This window comes from Ailuropoda melanoleuca, chromosome 14 (genome assembly GCF_002007445.2).
Source record: "Ailuropoda melanoleuca isolate Jingjing chromosome 14, ASM200744v2, whole genome shotgun sequence".
Classification (NCBI taxonomy): domain Eukaryota; kingdom Metazoa; phylum Chordata; class Mammalia; order Carnivora; family Ursidae; genus Ailuropoda; species Ailuropoda melanoleuca.
In genome coordinates, this window is record NC_048231.1 from 46001657 (window position 1) to 46017366 (window position 15710).

Consider the following 15710-nt stretch of genomic DNA (forward strand, 5'->3'; position numbering starts at 1 on the left):
CCAAGGCTCACTTTGAGTGGATCTCTGGAAGAGGATGCCCTGCGTTTCCAAATGTTCTGCTAAGGGGGCAGGAAGCGGGCAGCCGGAAGAGTTGCTCTGCTTAGCAGCCAGCAGCCCTGCTGTTTCACAAACAAGCTAATAGAGTAAGTTGGTCAAAGGAAGCCAGAGACTGGAGGGGTTTGGGGTCTCGGGCAGGCATGCTTGGCAGCACTGAAGCACTGTGTTCCAGGCTGGGATACAAGGAAGCCCAGGAAAAAGTAGAGGTCATCATCAAGGAGGGCAGGTTTGGGGCTCTGTTCGCATCCTGTGCTGAGCGTAAGCCTATCGGGGAAAATGGCAGATCCGAACTGGGCGCTTCTTTCCCCTGCCAGCAGGGCCTGGCTCTTGCAAGGACCCACTGGAGTGTGGCGTGCACCATGGCATCAGTGGGAGAGCTCCACTCCGGTGCCCCTTGGCCACTGTCATTTCAGCTCCAGCTGGGAGGGATAACTCCTGTGCACACTGGCAGCTTCCAGACACCAGTTGTCTGGGTTTTTCTGCCTCAGGGCTTCTCCAGAAGTCTTGTTTGTTCCCACCCAGGGTGTCTGGGAAGATAATCCCAAAGGGCAACCCTCAACAGTGGAGATTGGTGTCCCTGCCTCCCCTCCTTCTTGGCACCATCCTGAGCCCCAGTCGCCTGCAGTGGAAACCAGCGTGAACACCTTTGTCTCCTCTCTCATTACCTGCTTCGTCCTCTGGGAACAGCTCCCAGACAAGCTATCTGCATGGAGATCCTCGTCTCAGCTTTTGCTTTCCGGGAACCCCACACGGAGACAGCTACCAGGTGGTGCTTGGTAAAGAGTCTTTGTGGCAGAGAGGGATGGGGGTGGGGATGGTCTGTTTCTTTGCAGACCCCAGGTTTTACTGAACAAGATCAAGGAGGCATCTCAAGCCCTGAACCCCCTCATTTCTGTGCAGAACTTTCTCCATGAGGAAAGCTTATACTAGTCTTAGCTTCACTCAGGGATAGCACATTTGGGGGATATTCTTTTATATCTCTTGAATGATCTACTGAATGAGAGATTAGAGAATTTATTCCAGAACATAGTTTGATCTATCGGTGACTATTTGCTGTTTTAAGGAAAAGAAATTCTTTTCTTATAGCTATTTTAATCCCCTTTCCAAAACAATTTTAAAGAAATGAATTCAAGGACATCTAGGTGGCTCAGTCGGTTACACGTCCAACTCTTCATTTCGGCTCAGGTCATGATATCGGGGTCATGAGATGGAGCCTCGTGTCAGGTGTGCATGGAGCCTGCTCGATTCTCCCTCTCCCTCTGCCTCACCTCATCTCGCTCTCAAAAAAAAAAAAAAAAAAGAATCTAAAATGGGTGTTATTACCAACAATTGTTTATATGGCATTTTTAAGATTTCAGCTTCCAAAGTCGTTTCCAAATTTCATTACTAACATAGACATGTAAAAATAATTGTTTTTTGCAACCGTGCTCAATTCACTTATTCTAGTGATTTGGTAGATTGTGTGAGGTTTTGTGCATACACAATTATGTTATCTATGAATCTGTATATGTAATTAGAGCTTAGCGCTATTATTCTAATCTCTCAATGAAGGAAATTTAGAGTCCTTTTGCTACATCATCACAGACTGAGAACCTCTAATGCTGAGGACCTTAAATCTCTGAGGCATCTGTCTCCGGATTGAACAGTTCCCATTGCTAGAAATCTTTTTTAATGTTCAGTTAGCCAGCATATAGTACACTGTAAGTTTTTGATGTAGTGTTCGATTCATTAGTTGCATTTATTTTTTATTTTTTTTTTTAAAGATTTTATTTATTTTTTTGGCAGAGATAGAGACAGCCAGCGAGAGAGGGAACACAAGCAGGGGGAGTGGGAGAGGAAGAAGCANTTGTAAGTTTTTGATGTAGTGTTCGATTCATTCGTTGCATTTAATACCCAGTGCTCATCACCACACATCATCACCACCTCAATACCCATCACCTGGTCACCCCATCCCCCCACCCACCTCCCCTTCAGCAGCCCTCAGTTTGTTTCCATAGTTAAGAGTCTCTCATGTTTGTCTCCCTCTCTGATTTCTTCCCATCCAGATTTCCCTCCCTTTCCTTATGATCTTCTGCACTGTTTCTTATGTTCCACATATGAGTGAAACCATATGAGAATTGTCTTTCTCTGATTCACTTACTTCACTTAACATAATACCCTCCGGTTAAATCCAAGTGGATGTAAATGGAAAGTATTCATCATTTCTGATGGCTGAGTAATATTCCATTATACATATGAACCACATCTTTATCCATTCATCTGTTGATAGACATCTCGGCTCCTTCCATGGTTTGGCTATTGTGGACCCATTGCTAGAAATCTTGTTCATGTTTTGAGCTTAGCTGGTTTTTCTTTCTCTGTGACAGCCATCCTGAAACTGGGAGACAGCTACACAGCCCTCGGGCACCTCAGGTCAGGTGAAGCTGTTCTCAATGGCTCCTCCCATGATAAGACCTGTGGACAAACCCTGAACATTTCTATGTAAAATCTGGGCTTGAGGACAGGTTAGCTAAGAAACCATAAGAATAGTGTTTCCTTGAGGCTGGATTTTAAAACACATGTAGTCCCTCCCCACACACACACACACATATGTGCTTTGTTTTTGAAGATTGCAAAACAGAAAAACAGAAGACCCATGTATATCACTGATTATTTTTAATGATTTGTGCTATGGTTTGACCACAGCATTAAGAACAAGCAGAAAAAGCTGATTTCATAACTAACAAACAGCACTTAGAGCAACATCTTTCTTTAAAAGTATTGCAATTATAGACCTTAGGTCTAAGAACTACATCACCATTGCTCAGTTAAAAGAGGCAGGTACACAGCAGTTGGTAATATTTCTCTGTATATAACTGGGAATTATGTTGAAAAGTAACACAAATGGCTGTTACAGACTTTAATGACTCGTGGTTATCAGAGTTCACATGAACCACTGAAAAGTTTGAATACAGTTGTACTTTTTTAGTTGGCTGCTTTATAATAAAAATTAAATGAACTAAATGCTATGAATAGTGTTGTACACATTTAAAAATAGCTTTCCACTAGACAAAGACAATTAGAAAATGTGATTTTTGAAAGCCAAGAAATGAAAAATAGCAATATACCAACAAGCACATTAAAATGAACCAGTATCATTAACAGTAAAGTTTAAGCCTCAATTAGTTCTGTAGAAAGGAAGCAATGGTGTGGTAACACACTTGAGTACCTCTGAGTCTAGAACATTCTCTGATGATACTTATGCTCAACAGTTCTCCCAAGAGATGGAACAGGGAAGGGTGGGAGCGTTGCTTCTGACAGCAGAGAGCCGTGGCTCCTAATGCCAAACCAGAACCACAGGGAGTCCCTGTAGGCCACAAGCGGAGCAGAGAGCAGGGGGCTGGACGGGACGGAGCCCATGGAGAGAGCTATCTTGTCATGCCTTTTCTTTTTTTTTTTTTTAATTAAAGATTTTTGTTTATTTATTTGACAGAGAGACAGCCAGAGAGAGAGGGAACACAAGCAGGGGGAGTGGGAGAGGAAGNTAAATTAAAGATTTTTATTTATTTATTTGACAGAGAGACAGCCAGAGAGAGAGGGAACACAAGCAGGGGGAGTGGGAGAGGAAGAAGCAGGCTCCCAGTGGAGCAGGAAGCCTGATGCGGGGCTCGATCCCATAACGGCGGGATCACGCCCTGAGCCGAAGGCAGATGCCCAACAAACTGAGCCACCCAGGCGCCCCAATGTCATGCCTTTTCAGAACAGACAGAGAAGGGCGGACTTCTCATCCTTCAGCATCAAGAGTTGCACTGTAGAGGTGTTTTCAATGCAAGGATAATCTGTACTAATCTGCTTTCTGGAGGATAAAGGCATGATTCTCTTGTGATTTTCAAAATCAGAACATACACCACAGAGCAAACGAAACACATGGATTGTATTAGAATTGATATCCTCTAGTGACAGAATAAAGTAGAAATATGGACGAGACGGGCAAAATTTCACTGACTGCCTTTACGGTCAGCACAGGAAGGGATGCCACACCCAGGACTCAACCACGGTTTTGGTGAACGCGTGATAGGCTTTTCCTTTTTTTTAGTATTAGAATATTTGAAGATCAATGCAGAGGTCATAACAGACAGTAACACGGAGCTGGAAGGATAGATGCTGCTAAGAGGCGAGACAAAACATGCGACTGAAAACGTTAATCCCTAATGCTGGCAAAACGTCGCTTGTCAACATCACCACGAGACACCAACAGGAATGGATAGAAGATTCTTCACTTGACCGGCTGATAGCTAATTCTCTGTGAATGATAACCCAAAACAAAAGAGTTCTTCTAAGAGTGGGGTCTTCTCCTCAGTGGATCTGTTTTTCCTGAGATACTCGTGCCCTACACACGCGTTCATTGGCTCCGCAGCTGCAGTTTGTCAAAGAAAAAGGCACAGAGAGACTAGGGACACAGATGGCTGCCAACGCCTCTGTACTGAATACAGTCCTCTGCTGCTGGCCAATTTACTGAGCTTGGACATAATTTCTGCCATTTTAACGAAGTACACACTTCTCACTGGGGCCTGACATCTCCGCTATTCTACAACATGAGATATCTTTTCATGAAGCAAGTTGAAAAAACATTTTTTTTTTTTCTGACTTCTAACACTGGTCCAACTGAGCCTTACTAAAGAGATGAAAACGAGAAGCATCTAGTGGCAACCAAAAAGCTGTGGGATTCTTTTTAAATTATTTTTTAAAGGGTTTTCACAGCAAAGATGCAACTCTCAATGGCTATACATATGCTGGTCATAAACAGAGGCTTGCTTGTTCAGACTTCTTTCCTTTGTGTTATAATATTGATATTTAATAGGAAAATAAACTACATAGACTTTTATCTGTATGCATCCATTTGCAAATTTCCTTACAAAAGAGGACAAAGCACATAGGCATTCACAAATTCTATGCCATTTTTGTTAAAATCAGTATCTATACATTATATTACAGTATTAACAATTTTTTGTTCTACCCATTGGGTAGGATATGTGCATAATATATTCAAGTTATATACAGCACCTTACAAATAAAAACATAAGAGAAGACAGACAACTGAAAAAGCACCATTGTGAGTGAGGCACAACAAAGTGGGAGCAGAGTGCGGTGGTGGGGGGCTCGGTTCCTGGGCCTGCTGAAGTCAGCGGGAGACCCCGTGGGGGCTTCAAAACAACCGGCATGCAGAGCTCTTTGGAATGCCACGGGCGACGCGACATGCGAGTAGTGCGTCTGTACCCCCACCACACGGCACACAAACAAGCACACGCCCAGGAAGGGAAGGGGATCAGAGGGAGGCAGCGCTTTCTCAGCAAGGCATTCCGACTCACACACGCCAGCTTCCTGATGAAGCCGGCCTGGGAAGCAGCAGCAGCAGCAAACGACTGTCCAACCCTGGCAGTAAATTACAAACTTGAACTACGCAAAAGACGCAGTACTTTGGGTAGTAAAATAACCTCGGCTGAAATCTTGGTTCCTGAAAAATGTAGGGTATGGCGAGGCAGGAGTATTTTGCAAGGTCCTCTGGCCGGCCTCTGGCAGCTGGTCCCAGTTAGGGGAGCCGCAAAGCTGCGGAGACCAGCTCTTGTGGTCTGGGGCCAAAGCGGTTTCTTCATCTGTGACTGGTGGGCACTGGTGGATACAGTGTTGCTCACACTATGGAGGGGTGACTTGCCAGCCTGTCACCCAATCATGTCATTTTATTTAGGTTCACCAAGGCCGAGGTAATCTGGGTGAACATCAGCAGAACGGAGCCTGCGCTGGGCCCTTCAGCCATGACGGGGGCCCCTGCAGAGAGGGGAGGTGGTCTTGGGGGGCATGTCACCATACAAAGCCTTGGTGCCAAGCATGGGCATATGTCTTGCTTTAGCCACAGACAAAACCAAAAAGTTAACAAAATCCAAGTGTCCTTCCCAGTCCCCCCCCCCCTTTGCACACTTCTGAGCTTTGGAAATCTGAAGAAAAATGAACAGCATAGGGGACGACACGCAGTTAATGGTACCGCTCTATATAGCGAACCTCAAGGAGGAACCCTGGCACAGCAAACACCCGATGGAGGCTGCAGGCGGGGAGCCCGTGGGGCAGTGGCTCCCAGCCGTGCCCCTGAGGACCCCACCAGGACCCTTCTACAGGCACTCCTAGTCAGAAAAGCAACCGGACGGATGGTGCAGGAGGGCCCTGTGCGGGGGTGGGGGGGGGTGGGCAACTCCGCTTCTCAGGGGAAGGCTGTGATCCCATCAGATTCTTCTAGGTCAGAGCAGCTTTCTAGCAGGGCATGCTGTTTGAGCCCTTCTCATTCTTACGAAAATAGAATAAAGGTGAAGATGATCAAATGAAGGTGTTCAGAAGCCCCAGGCCTGCTCATCTGGGCACCACATCCCTACGCCGGGGCTTCTGAAGGCCTCCTGTCAGCCCCCGTCCTCTTGAAGAGTTTGAGCTAAAATCAGATACACATGAGGCCCTCCTCATGACAAGTCTTTGTTAAGTTTTAAATACTCTCTTCGGCCATCTTGAAATTCCTTGTGCGCTGTGTGTCCATGTGCATATGTGGTGGGGAAGGACAGAGGACATGCTTGTCTACTCCTTAACACTAAATTTTGGTCAGGGACACCAAGAATGGAGCTATGTTTACTTAATTACACAGTTTGTTTAGCAACATCTCGTTTGCACTAAGGACTGCTTTGGCGACTGACGCCCACAGACCTTCCGAAAGAGCAAATACACCCCTGGAGACTGTTTCTAGGAACAGGAGTCAACACGCCTTGGGTTTCCTGCTCCTGGAAGTCTGGGGACAGCCGCTGGAAGTGACAGCCGGATGCCCGGGAACACCAGTTCCCACCCCTGTTCCTTTGAACAACGCAATCCTTCATCTTAACACCCTCCTGAAATAGTAAACCTGCCATGGATCACCTAAATCACAGGTTCCTAAGCCAGAGCTGTGGGTCTCCTAAGCACATGGGCTTCTTGAAGGTTGAGCCCCTGTAGAAGCTGCCTCCTCACATCACCCCTTGTCCCTCACCTGGCCAGTGAGGGGGTAACATGGTACGAACAGGGCAGCCACACCTTCCAAGACGCCACGGATCTAAATCACCTTTTCCCCATGTCGAAGGAAATTGACTATTAATTCATGACCTTGGCTTTCAAACTAATTCATCGCTGAGGTTCAGCTTCAAAGACCATCAAGTCATGGTTTGATAGGTCTGTGTCTTTATATAACTCAAAGGGCAATTCTCTAGGGTGACCGAATGGGAGGAACCTCTTTTGAAGGATTAAAGTTATTTGAATTAAAGAATTGCTTGGCCAGTTATTGTGGACATCTGCAAAACATTCATAAACTTGCAAGGTGACTAAGAAATTTACCAGCTTCTGACCATAGCTCCTTCCTGTAGCAGGTAGGAAGAGGGCTGTGAAATCGTTCTGAGCAGGAGCTATATAAAGCGGCTCGCCACTGCACCAAAATTGCAGGTGAGGTTTAAATGATGACTAACCTTCTCCTTTTGCATCTGACAGGACACCTAACCTACCCTGAGCCCCCACCCATGGGGTCCACACTGGGTCAGGTGCTAACATTCCCCTGCAAGGCGAGGCGAGGCTTCATGCCCAGGGGATGCCCAGCTTTCTTAAGCACAGGCCTGTAACCCAGGCAGTGAGCTGAGCTGCGGGAGGGCCTGGGGCATGGGAGAGGCAGTCTCTGGGTCTGACTCCAGGCTCCTGGGGATCTGCCCAGTCTTGGAATCGCTGAGGCAGCCCCCAGAACACACACCTCCAAACAGGGTCTGAGTCCCGAGTGGCAACTGCTGCCCATGTTTTCTCTCTCTTTCAAGAGTGACTAGTTCTGCGGAGGTTACTGTATGAAACGGATGAGTCTAATGGAGATTCCAGTCCTCAAAACAAAACAAAAACTGGCCACCTACTGACCAAGAGAAGTAGCAGAAAGGAGCAGCGGACAGGACTTGTCGTTCAGAACGTTCTCCAGCTCTTAGCCCACAGCACAAAGTCACCTCCCTGAGAAACCACCCCAGAGACCTACAGACAGACATGAACACACATGTGCCGATTCAGCATGAAAACTGCAGAGATCAGAGTCACTGAGCCATCATTCCAAATTCATTGTTTTACACACAGAGGCCAAAGGGGACGAGCCCTCCCATGGCCTGGTGCCGGCCAAACCCAGAGGCTACGGCCCTCGCACGGGCCAGATGCTGGCTTCCACACAAGAAGTTATCTATTCTACGTAAGAGCAAATGTTCGTAAATATCAGGAATAGTAAAGCTAAGACTAGCAGTATTTAAAACTGGCTTTCTAGTTGCATTGAACTACGTGTTGTGCTTTTTATCCTGTGCACTGCCAGTCGCTCCCCCGCCCTGAGCTGTTGGGTAATGGTCTGGGGAGCTGAGGAAGCTCCCCCAGGAGCCGGGCTGGGTTCTGAGCACCGCACGCCTCCAAGAGCGCACCACGGTGGGCTCTCATCTGCTCCGGGGGCCTCTGCGCATGAAGAAGCCGCTGGAGGCATCACTTGCACACCGTGGCCAGGTAGTGGCTCACTGTTGAGGGCCTCCAGAGCCCTGACCAGCCGTCCAGGCCTGAACTGAACTACCTATCTAGAAAAGGAGAGAGAAAATGGGAATACACTGAGAAGTCACATATTTCAACAGTATTAAAAATAACCACCTTGCATTTTAAACAATTTATTGCATAAAATAATGTATGTATCTGAGTATATTTCATGCTACAGTGAAAAAAAACCCTCTAAATTACTGAAGAAACTGCACCACGGGAGGACGGGCAGCATGGCATGATACCGGGTACATAAATGCATGTGTCAGGGTCAAAGTTAATCAAATATGCAGCCTAAGACTAGCAGAGTAACTCAACAACTCAGAAACGCTGGGGTTTAGTATTTCCTATGCTCCATCCAGAAGTCTCCAAATGTTTCAGTGACGCCCTGCTATGTGAGGCGGACTCTTGCAACGGTAATGACTTCCTTGATTTAGGTAAGTTGGCATATGTTAGGCTACATCCCCAAACAGCTTTTCTTGGGTGATTATGGGGAACACTCCAGGTATTCCTTGGGCCTAATAATAATCCACAGGTGAGAAGACAACATACAGAACTTCACATGGAACAGTCCCCTCATATATAAACATTTAGATAGTGCAACTTTTAAAAACACATCATCACAACACAAATTAACTCCTTGCATACTTCTTCACTTGTTACCTTGGCACACAAAACAGGAATTTTGAATCATATTTTTAAAACAAAATAAAAGTTCCACACCTTGGGAGAAAAAGCAAACTGGCCGATACTTCCCCATGATAATATATAATAATGCATCCTTCTTTGTCAATTTAATTATAAAACGGGCCATTCTGGCCTCTTTCTCTGCAAAGTCTCCTTTCGTAATTAAATAAATCAAATACCTCTGCAGGTTTTATTTCATGATATCTTCCAAGCATCCCTTTCTCTGTGTTCCCAAGCCCGCCCTCTGCCAAAACCAGCCCCCACCCCCGTCCTGACGCCCGTCCCCAAATAAACACTGTTCGCGGTCAGACCGGATGGAAGTTTGTATTATTTCAGTCTAGTCTGCATGCAATTCCCCTGAAAGGAATCAGAAACAAAGACCACGTTTGCACATTTGGTTTTACTTCTTTGTAGCACGTGAAACGGAACAACACCGTGCCTGGGGGCGGAGGCAGTGCGGCCCTCCTCCCTCCTCGGTTTCTTCCTCCTCCTGAGCACGCCGGAGGGTCAGACGAGGTTCCCGGGCTTCCTGTCTTTGCCCTGAATGGGCAGCACCGTGGCCCCCGAGCTGTCCTGCTGAAACGGCAGTCTGCTCCCCCTGTGTGCGCCGCTGTGCTGGTGATGGAAGAAAGAGGCGCCCGGGTAGTGGCCCATCACCTCGCTGTACGTCGGGGGCGGCCCCTCCATTCTCCCGTTACTGCTGCAGGTGCTGGCACTTATGCCCGAGTTGCTGCTCGGCGGACACGGGCCCCCACTGTACACGGAAATGTCTATCAAATCGCTGTCGAATATGGTTCGGTTGGGCGGGGCCCTCACAGATTCTCGGTTGAGTTCCCTCTGCTGTTCCGGGTCCCTGAGCTGCAGGGCGCAGGGCCCCTGGTAAGGAGGCGGCTCCTCCCCGTCAGACAGGGAGATGGTGGGGGGAAGGTCGATCTCATGCTGCACGTAGGGGTAGGTGGGCTGGAAACGGCTGAACCGGTCCCTCTGGATAAAGGATGGGGCAGTAAACCTGTCCCTGGACCTCGGGGCATACATGATCTGCAGGGAAGGAGGAGAGGGTTGAGATCCCTGACACAATGACCACGAATGTGATGGTAGCAAGGAAATTCATGCTTGGTCTGTGTTCTCAGCAGTTTGAAGACTTTTCAAACAGTCCTCAAAACAGGAAACAACGAGAAAAGACTATTTCAGGAAAAAAAAAAAGTAGCTTTCTTATTCCTTGCGACTTACACCACTCACCTTGCCAAACTACAGGGAATCTAGGATGGTTCAACAGTGGAGACTGGTTGACTGACAATTTGGGTTTGACGGGAGTTACGGTGCACGCTATGTATCTATGTTTTCTGCTGGTTCCAGTAGAATACACAGCAGCAATGTCCAGAGCTCAGTAAACAGGAATGGAGAGGAAGAACGCTGTGTGGGTGGCATTGCAGTCGGGCCCACCAGCTGACGGTTCTGGGCTCCCACCCCTTTACCTGGAACGAAAGGACCATGCTGCCTGCTCTCTCACCTCTGATTCAGAAGAGTGGGGGCCCTCAGAGTTCTCATTATAAATGTAAGTTTAATTGCACACAATGGTACTTGGAGTAGGTCCAAGGCACTGGGTCAATGGATGAATCATTTATAGGAAGATGTTGATCTATCAATTACTTAAGAAAATACAGAACAAGTGAGTTCTTTTTCCTTCTACTTTTTAGGCTTTTCCAGTTGTTTCATTCTGGATAAAAGTTTCCTGTAGTTATTTTTAGTAATTGATGTGAAAAATGTTTTGTACTCCGAAGTAAATATAATTACAGATGTTTTCCCAAAATGAATCCAAATACCATTCTTCTTACATAATCCTCTCACCTATTCCACCATCCAAATTTCTTCTGGAGAAAAGAGATATATCAGATATAAAGATATATATCTCCACTGACTTGTCTCACACCATATTTTTAACTTACAGGTAAAAACTATGTTATTTTAAAAATCATATTATTAAACTTGGAGATGTATTTATAAACGATGCCCACATGTGACAAACCTCGTTATTAGCAGTTTATGGGATCACGTAAAGATCAGTGCTTCTCAACCTGGTTTCTGTAAGGAGCTTCAGACTAGCATGAATCATCTCTAGGACATTCTAGGGAAAAACTTCTCCCCGCCTTTTTAACCAAAGTTACAGTATATGCCTTCATTGAAATGTGTTATTTCTTAATCTACGCTGTAATACACTTAGCCTTTCCATCAATTTTGTTGCAATGGTTATTCCCCTCCTCCCCTCCCCTCCCCCGACATGGGGCAGCAGCTACCTCCTGTGGCCTATCCCCACCCCTGCCCAACTCCTTACCTCTGAGGCCCCTGGCCGAGGGCCGGAGCTGTCTGAAGGCCACAGGCGCCCTTCCTGGCAGTGGGGGGACAAGAAACATCACAAGAAAATCATTAGTTTCGTACAACAGCACCCAAAATCAAGGGATTGCATTCCTCTTTGACAGCAGCTGACCTGTGTAAAACATGGAGTGACAAAGAACTGTCCTTTTTCACACGTAACATCTAAACAGAGAATTGTGACCACAAGGAAAAGTTAGGTTTTGGTCTCAGCCATAATAGATTTCAAATAGATCTGAAATCAAATATCTTCCAAACCGTACACCTGTGTGTTTGCAGTACATTCAAAATATCCTCAAAACTGCATTCAGTCACCACCCGGAGCTGCATAGGGTCTGGGTGAATCCAAGCTCTTACCCGGAGGCCTGCCCCGCACAACGGGCACTAGCTTCCACGGGCCGAGCGCCACACAACACTCTTCTGAACAGTAACCGGCTTTGACCTAAGCAGCAGCAGTAGAAGGAAAGCACTACCCAGCCACACTGGTTGGCTTTCAGACCAAAAACTGAGTTTCCAAAAGCTCAAATGCCCTTCGAGTGTCTTGGAGTGAGTTTATTCCTGAGTCTATATATTCATAAGGCGGATGTAACCGGACATCTAGTTGTTTAATATCTTTTTCAAAAATGTTTGACCAGACTGACAAGGTGACGAGCAAACAGTAGGCGTGATTAAGGGTCATTTCTAACACCATAAATTTGTTTACAAGGCATTTCAATATGTCATCCCTTTTGAACCCAAATTGTTGGCTGTTAGCAAGTGTCTGTTGGGCCATTTATTAGCTTAAGGCCTGTTACTTTTGAAAAGAGAATAAGAACAATTGGGTTCGTGGTGGTGGGGAGAGATGCCTGTATTTTTGGATTCCTAGGAATATGCATACATGACCTTGTGCCATCACTGAGCCTCCTGAAGTCTAAAAAGGCCCACGAGTCAACCTGCCAGGTAAAACACTCCTACGTCTTTGGACGGGAAGGCCAACCCTCTCTTGCTCCCTTTTCTAGGCCAGAATTCTAATACAAACACTCCCTTTGCAGCTAAACGGGGTGTTTGTCCAGTACATACAACCTGTTCCTAAGATATCCACAGGACACCATGGAATTAGGGGCAAAAATATAAACAGACGCAGCTGCATTTAGAGGAAGTTGGGGCTTAGGGTCTGACTATGAAATTCTGTAATGGGCCGTTTTGGCTCCGGCATGGCGACAGGTGACAGACAGCCCCCAGTCGAATCTAATAAAGCAGCTGACTCGCACCCACAGGCAGCCCTTCCCCAGGCACAGGCGGCCTGCACGAGGCTGGCGCAGCTTCCTCTGGGTCAAGGTGAAACGATGAGTACGCTTCTGGGGGGTTGTAGCCCCTCTCGTACTGAAAACGGCATAAAAATGAACCCTTGGGTATTTCTATGACTTGTAATTCCGCCCCAGCGATGCTTCCTGTCTGTCAGATGAGCTTGGTGCCGCTGCCGCACACACGGGCTGCCTCCCTGACCCTGGGGACTGGCACCGGGCGACAGCCAGAGCAGGAGGTTAACGCAGAGCAGCTGCATAAGGGCCAGAAATAACAGCACCACGCCAAGTGACCCAGAAGTAGGGGCTTGCGCATTTTCCGAAGATGGAAATAACCATCCTTAATGGTTTTATTTCCCTAGAAATTCACCAAACTGGGAAACTGCCAAAAGAGACCACATCCTGTGGTCTTGATCTCCGTTCACCAAATTCATACCTGCCTCCTGTCATCAGCTCCGCTCGGGGCTTTGTGACCCTCCTCCCATTGGCGCTGGAGCCGCTCTCGCTGCCTTCTGTGCCGCCCTGCCCCCCTGGTCTGTGCTCTCACCTCCCTGGCCACGCTGACCAAAGCTTGGGGGTGCCTCCAGCTGTGCGTTTGTTTAAACGTGGGGAGTTCCTCAGACCCCGTCTGTGACATGTCTCCTCTCGTTGCAGGCTCCCTGGGACACTCCCTCCGGCCCCCGCCGCCGTACAGGGCCATCCTCGTGGGGATGGGTCTACACATTGCATCTCCTCCTAGGAGCTCCAGGACCCAACTGAGGGGGCCTCCTGGATTCCGATGGAATCCCAGCATGGACCTGTCTGCACTGGGGCCCATCAGCTTCTCCCGGAACTTCATATTCCTCTGCCACTGTGGCTCACCCGCTTACCTGGCCACCTCGTCCCGACTCCACCTCCCTCATAGTCATCAGTAATACTTTCTTTATTTAAAAAGATTTTATTTATTTATTTGTCAGAGAGAGAGGAAGCACAGGCAGGGGGAGAAGCGGGCTTCCCCCTAAGCAGGGTGCCAACGCAGTGCTCCATCCCAGGGCCCTCTGATCATGACCTGACCAAAGGCAGATGCCCAACTGACTGAGCCACCCAGGCGCCCCTCCATCATTAATATTTTAACAATGACATGGCTTATTTAACCATTCACTAACAACTCCCTGCCCCCTGATTCATTCGTTTTTACAGGACACTTATTTTTTAGGCCTTTCACCCAAACAGTACACAGGAGGCTATGAAAACGATGAGATCCCCAGTGAGAACGGTTAGGGTCAACAGTCCAAAAAGCTGTCATTCTAGTTCTGGGCTGGTACACGGAGAACTGAGACCCAGAAGATGGCCAGAATTCTAGAAAGGCTGGATTCCAGCTGACTTGATGGTTAGGGACCCTTCTCACTCAGGCCATAACCTACTATGGCCACCCACCCCGGGGCTGTCCCACGCTGCCCATCACCAGATTGTCCCCAGTAGCACCAATTTTCACACTGCTGGCGAAGCCCAATGATTCCTGCCCCCCCAGGTGAGGTGAAGTGCTTGGACTATGATCTGACCCTATGACCAGCGTCCTCCAAGGGGCCTGTACTATCCTTTCAGATAGCTGTGCCTTGCTGAACTCAAAGACCTGGGCCCTCCTGTCTAGACCCCTCTGTTTCTTCATCTCCAAGCACTAGTGGTGACATTTTCAGGGAGAAGGGGCTCATCATACAGCTGGCATCTACTCAAATGGCAATATTTCTGGTTCCTCATTATGGAACCAATTTTTATCTCAACAATGAAGTCTCTATTCTTCCTGGCTAATGCTTATATTATTACATGGTGTGATACTTGGAATAAGCTGTGAAATAAGATAATACTTAAAATAATTCATAGAAATTTGAGCAATAGGAATAAAATTTTGCTAATATTTTTATGGAGGCTTAAACAAATTCCTTCCTTTACAGCTGTCTACTGAGTACTTCCTGACAAGGGGTCTTAATCCCAACACACGAGATGATGTGCATAACCGAATAGGCCCTGTGCCACACCTTCCCATGGGATGGGGGTCTGTACAGTCCCTAAGCTTAAGCTGTCACTCCTCCCCCCTTGTTCCGCTCAAGAAAGCATTCTGGAATGTGAGTTGGCATGACATTACTCTAAGGATCACGCTGAATCAATTCCAGTTCATTTTTTTAAGGTATATTATTCTCACGTCGCTCATGTTGTATCTATTATTAGTACCAGTTACTTGAGACACACATTGAAACTGAGCAGGACAACACATGGGGGGCTGTCGCACCTGATCGAGGAAGCTTACAAGAAGGGCATTCAGTTGGGTCCCTCTCTGTACGTGCGCTGCCTTGCATGTATGTTTCTTACTCTCTAGTTTTCTGCCTGGAACAAAGGCACTGTAACAAGAAAGGTAATGACTGATTATCTGAGGACAACTTACTACTGCCCGATGGATGACACAGCTATTGGCACAGACGCGGATCCATACGGGCAAGTGAACTCTGAGTTGGGAAAGCCCTCGGCCAGATTCCTGGCCCTGCCACTCTTCAATCTGTGACTTCAGGCAAGCTTACTTAGTTTCTCCAAGCCTCAGTTTCCTTATTTGTAAAAGGAGCTTGTTGTGAGGCTCAAATATAGCAATGTGTGTAAAGTTCTTAGTCTGTGTGCCTATGAACACATCAGTATTCAGTAAATGGCAGCTCTTAAACATTATAGGTAACGGCCACCTGCTATTTTACACAACTAAAGGGGGGATAATTT

At 47.1% G+C, this 15710-nt stretch overlaps 1 protein-coding gene across 12 annotated transcripts in view; it reads right to left on the reverse strand.

The window, feature by feature from the left end:
* Positions 1-4214: 4214 nt before the first annotated feature.
* LDLRAD4 (low density lipoprotein receptor class A domain containing 4) overlaps positions 4215-15710 on the reverse strand; it is a 446262-nt gene continuing 434766 nt past the window's right edge. For all 12 annotated transcript variants that reach the window (XM_034641971.1, XM_034641964.1, XM_034641965.1 and 9 more), the window contains 2 exons: positions 11651-11704; positions 4215-10356 (listed from right to left, as the gene is read on the reverse strand). In XM_034641971.1, the coding sequence (XP_034497862.1) occupies positions 9826-10356; positions 11651-11704 (585 nt within the window). In that variant the 3' untranslated portion in view covers positions 4215-9825. The remainder of the gene's footprint in view (positions 10357-11650; positions 11705-15710) is intronic.